This window comes from Scomber scombrus, chromosome 1 (assembly GCF_963691925.1).
Source record: "Scomber scombrus chromosome 1, fScoSco1.1, whole genome shotgun sequence".
Taxonomy (NCBI): Eukaryota; Metazoa; Chordata; class Actinopteri; order Scombriformes; family Scombridae; genus Scomber; species Scomber scombrus.
In genome coordinates, this window is record NC_084970.1 from 14060724 (window position 1) to 14066723 (window position 6000).

A 6000-nucleotide genomic window follows, 5' to 3' on the forward strand; every position below is an offset into this window, starting at 1 on the left:
TGATGATTTTCTTTTAACTTTTAACTTAAATAATCACTATGTTATCCTTTATTATTATTACCATCTTTCTTTATTCTTCTTTTAAATCAGATCCAGTTGTACGTGATGACATGAACAACTACATCAGTCAGTACTATAGTGAGGCAAGTAGTGGTAAGTGACTTGAACACAGACATTATTATACACTTATGCATTTTAGCAACTTATATAAAAGTAAGTAAAGTTTAGTGGAGATACTCAAAGTCTTTTGACTGGCTATTATGCCACTAAGTCATAGTTTTGGTCTGGCTGCATATACAACAAAAATGGTTAGGCAGCATGTTTGTTTTCAATATTAAAATTAACATAAATCAAATCCTATTTCATTTAGCCTTACATTTGGTGGACAAAAACCTTAATTCTTTACTTTTGATGTCCTTTGTATAACATTACGTTATATTTATCCAAAATGAGAAATTTCACTCTTTCAGCAGCATAAATCATACAATTACATAATTCATTTGTTTTGTATGACTTTTTCTAAATGTATACAATGTCTTTCATGAAGCTGGGGCATCTGGCATAGGTGCTCGGGTCATCACCACGGCAGCAATTGACGTTCACCTCCCCACTAATCCAAATCCCATCCAGTCAAACGCAATGCTCGCTATGGAGCGAGTGGAAAGTGGCATAAGTGACGCCTCCACCAGCATATCACGGTCCAGTGGAAGCCTGACAGCCCGCCTCCAAAGCCTGAGTAGCCATACCCCGGGTTCATCAATGACAGATTGCAGCAGCAGCACAGCCCGGGACCTCAGTCTGAGCTACAGCTCCCATCGCTGCTGCCCTCCTTCTTTCTCAGGCCAGGACCCCTGCAGGGACCCCAGCATTGTTGTACAGGAGCTACTCTCCTCCCTCTCTGAGGACTCCTGTCTTGCTCAAAAGGGCCTGGCAGTGGACCCTGTCAACCTTAATCTTCCCAGTCCTACTGGCTCAGAAAAAAACAGCCCTGAGCTGGACAACAGAATAAACATCTTCAACCGCAGGAACCAAGAGGAGAGACGAAGCCGTGGAAGAGGTTGTGTGCTGTTACAGACCAAGCCACTAATCCACCTGCAGGGCAGCACCACTGAGCCCTCCCTGGAAGAAAAGTACCGGCTCCTGGGACCAGCTGACACACCCCTGGGCCACATGCCTGACACATAAGCTGAATTTACACAGAAACAGAATGAAAGATGTTCCTTTTTTAATGCCACCATGTTTGGCACATGTATGAACTCTTGTGGCAGGTCAAACTTTGTGAAAGCGACTGTGCAGGATTTTAAAATTGGATTTTTCTGTTGCTGTGTAAATCCAATTCAGACCAAGCTTGAGCCTTAGCTTCCAGCTAACACTGATGCTCCTTAACTTGATGTGTTCAGATGCCAATGGTTGAAATGACAATAAGATCTTTTAGGTCCTTTTCCATACTGTCCAACCTCCCCTGTTCCTCCTTAATGGACGTTGGCAATCAGAAATGCCCTGATATAGCACAACAAAGACAATAACATCCCAGATAGGGGGACTGTAACGTGTTCTTGAACACATTCTTCATCAGGAATTCTCACTTTGAATAGGTCCTAAATGCACTGAACTTTACATGAATTAAAACCAGCAGGGGGCCATTCAAGCCTATATACCGAACAACAACTTTAATGCTGAACAGTATTGCAAACCAAGACACTGTTCTCTATTCTTGGAGTTTCAAGCAGTTAAAAGGAGTGTTTTCTATTGCATTTTTCTTGTTTTTTGTTTCTTGTCATTTGTATTATCAACTTTAGACATTAATCATGCTGTTCTTTTTTTCTAACAGCCACAGGGTACACAAGACTGGATTAACTATACAAACAGTCATTTTTTTTTTACCTTTGCCTTTCTGTCACTTGTTTGTTTGATTGGAAACCATTATCAAAATCTATTGAATAGCATTTTTGTTTTTCTTGTTCATTAAAAAAAGTTAGAAGGGTATATTTGTGTGGGTGAAATGAAAAGGTAAGTGACTGGATTCTTTAAATGAAACTAGACTGGAGTGCTTGTAGCATGAACCCTTAAAAGATATGTGCCCTAAATGGCAAGCAAATTCTTTGCACTTTAATGTTTACAGACACTTTTGTAAACTTGATATGGAGGAAGTAATTGCCAAATGCAGGTGTTATTATTTGAATGAAAATAGCAAAAATAAAAGTTAGTATTTCCTTAACTGCTCTCAGTTTACTGACTGATGTAAATATATGTCATGTTATGGGATTTTAAACTGAGTGGGGTCATTGTTACACACTGCACTGTGCAACATTATTTCATTGGTTTCATCTCCTTATTTGCATGTGATTAAAACATTTTTTTTTTTTTAAATTATTCAAGATTATTAAGAGTGGAAGAGCTGTCAAGGCAACCACTAATTGGTCAAGTCATTGTAACTGTGTAGCGAGAAAAATCAGCCCCCATAATTACCCTCTGGTATCATTAATTCAGAAGATAAACTGCTGTACCATTTTGTTGCTTGTCAAATGTTTACAAGTATCCAGATAATGTTTTAATTGTTAATAACTGTTATGGCTGCAATTCAGCTCTCAACACAAGAATTAGGTAATTAATTTACAGAACAGGGTGTGTAGATTGTTTTTGTAATTCATTTGTGAAAGATGCAGTACATACGGGGATGACCTAACAGGAATATCACAATTAATTGTGATAAAGATCAGCATTAGTTCTCAAGATTGCTGTCTGTAGCTATTTTTGGAGACACAACACTGAAGACCCATCCTGTATAATAACCTTTTCTCTCATTTATGGGTGTGTGAGTCAGAAATGTGTCCATCTGAAACCAAATGAGTGATGGCATATGGGATATTAAAAATCCAAATTCCAGAGGTTTACACAAGATTTGTGTATGAACTTCTGCATACGACTCTTGTGATGTGTATTTAAGTGACATTAAATCCATGTCCAGTATAGTTTCCATTTTCACAAGTGAATGCTGATAGCCAAAAAACAATACTTGGAGGCTTCTTTTTACTTACTAACAATTGCTTCATTAAAAACTGTAATTCCAAAATGTAAAATGACAGATAATGCATTTAAAAAATGAAGCACCTTTTTCAAATGCACCATAAAAAATATATGAAAAGATTTATTTTTGGAGGTATATTAGTCAATAATGTTAGGTTATTGTTTAATATTTCAAATATTAGTTGAGTGAATTTGAGTCCACTTAAATTTACTGAGTTATCTCTGGAGTTTGCTAACATCAGGATATATTAAAATAAAAGTATTTATTTATTTTAAAATCAAGGAGTTCTGTTCAATGAAGTTACTCCAAACAATGACATAGCCTTGTTTGCTTTTTCAATCTTTCTGTATACTCTAAAATAAACATCAGGAAAACTAATGACGCACTGATAATAAATTATAAGATATAATTATATTAAGGAATACTAATAAGTATAATACAGCTGCCATGCAAGCAACCTGTAAGATGATAAGCTGGATCTGCAACCTACTAGTAGTTAGTACACCCATCACATCAAAACAAAAACAACAATGCCTATCGCATGCCATGGAGCAAGTAAATAAATAATGATCTTCTTGGCTCTTGACACACACAATGGAATCTGTGGAATATGGGTGCCAAACCCTGGCTAAGCCTCTGTCTGTCACAGCTGCAGCTTAATGTCTCAAGTGAAGATGCTGTGCCTCTAATCTGAACCCCTTCCAGCTCAACCAGCCATGCAAAAGAAGAAATGACTCAGGAGTTTCAACTTGCAGCTCCTCCCTGAGCAACACTCATTCATTGATCAAGCTCATTATTAGTGCTAAAAGTATCTGTTGGAATGTACATTTAGCTGATATTTATAAGAAAAACGTGATGCCCATACTTGTCATTAAGGGCAAATGAAAGGTGATTCTAAATGATTCATATGAACCCAATTTGTCAATATGTATCATAATAGAGCAGTCTGAGTAAAGTGTTACATTTTGACAGGCAGGAACACAGAGCCGTTCTTCAGGAGACATACTAAGAAGTAAATTGCTTTTGGGACCTCTCCGATGAACCAAGAGGTGCTGTCCCTGTCACACTCACAGGAAGCTAAGTGAATTAACAGTGACCATTAGACACTTAATAATTGAAATGTTTTAATAATGGCACAGAGGGAGTCACTTTAACTGCATTAACATTACATGATCATTGTTTTCATTCTCATTAACAGAGGAAACCGATGGCTTCAAAGGTATGATTAAATCTGCACAGTCTTAGGCACAATTAAATACAATGTCCTTCATGTCTTAGCCTACTTAAATTCTGCCTAACATTGCAATGTAATAACAGTGTCACATATGCAGCTATAAAGAGCTGACCTAAAGGCTTTCATTACTATCAGACATTATTCTTTCTTTTCCCACAACTCAAAGCACAAGAAATAACTGACGCTATAGGAGAAGGACCTTAATATTTAAAGGCAGACATAATTTAGGTATTCTATTGACAAATTATAAAAACAAACAAGCATTGATTGAAGCATGACTATTAGGAAAGCACAACTAGTTTTGTGGGTCATCGTAGGAATTATGTCCTATATAATTTTCTGAGCCCCATCCCATGTCAGGACCATTCATAAGAGACATTAACACTGACATTTTAAGTGGCATTGTGGATGAAATATTAATTTCTTTTAATTGCTGCATCTTATTGTATTTTTGGCTAATATACCTATGGGTTGGCATAATGTTAGTCTCATCCCTTTCATTTTACATACAGTGAATATGACTAACCTAACAGAATCATATATTGCTGTTTTGATGTTGTTGTTTTAACAACAAAAACACTGCATTTCATATAAGCCAACTACTTGCTTTCTTTTTGTATATGACATCATAAAAACACCAGCGATGTCACCTGATGTCAAACTGTGATAGCAGAGAGGCATGACTACAGAACTTAGGTCATTGGAGTCAACCTGCCGATTGAAATCTGAAGTGGCTCCACAATACAAAAGACTGTAAACATGGTATTGATTTTAATGTCTCCCTCATTTAGACCTTCAGATACCTCCTTTTGATATTTCGGTTGACACTGGACCTGTTTAAAATGTATACTTATGGATGATTTTAGTAGCTCCTTGTCAACAGACTGATTTATCACACCTCCTTACCTTAAAAGAATACATTTTTTTTTATCATCATTAGTCTGTAAAGAGTCAATATGGCTCCATCTGATCATGACCAATATCTGACAAATATCCAATGAAGAAATCTAACCGAATTAAGTACTAAATATTACTGAAGTAATGCAGCAGAAAACCCTCAACTTTTGACTTGTTTTGCTTTATAAACTATCATCCAGAACAATTAGTGTGTATATATATAATTAAAATAACTAAGCCATATGATGCAAACTGAAATATTGGGACAGAATTTTTGCTGATTGAAAATGAAGTTGCCTACCAGGCATCTAATTTCTTTTCAAGTGCGTGGAAGAGATTTAGAAAACAGTTGTATGGCCCTGAACAGCTGGGTGTATGTTTAAAAGGGTCAATCTCATTGAGAACAAATAGATGTGGGGAGTGTTACTGCATTACTGCTGCGGTCTGACAGATTCAGAACACGTCGCACACAGGACACTCTTTCAAGGAGCTTGAAGCAGGAGAAAAATACAAATAAATTATACATTATTCTTTAAAAAGCTTCTCAGGTTCTCTTTTGGAAACATACTTCTTAAGTGCACAGGATCGAGAAGTTCGCCTGGTGGAAGAAATCCACTCAGGAGACTGTTGTCATGGCTACAGAAGTTTTTTTTCCCTTTGCATTTACATAAAACAGTTTTCTTCTGGTGCCCTTCACTCAGATGCTTGTTACGCCTCTTAGGGTGAAAGTGGGTCAACAACAGACAAAAAGGAGAACTGAAAACAAGACCCACTGAGTGACCAAGCTCAATCACATCACTTCTCTTTGGATGTAATATTAATTATTAAATCAGTTTGTAGT

The 6000-nt window shown here is 36.8% G+C and overlaps 1 protein-coding gene across 1 annotated transcript in view; it reads left to right on the top strand.

The window, feature by feature from the left end:
- The window catches only part of LOC133978978 (transmembrane protein 266-like), a 31846-nt gene extending 30661 nt beyond the window's left edge, over positions 1-1185 (top strand). The window contains exons 9-10 of the mRNA XM_062417369.1: positions 91-153; positions 548-1185. Of these exons, the coding sequence (XP_062273353.1) occupies positions 91-153; positions 548-1185 (701 nt within the window). The remainder of the gene's footprint in view (positions 1-90; positions 154-547) is intronic.
- Positions 1186-6000: the final 4815 nt, after the last annotated feature.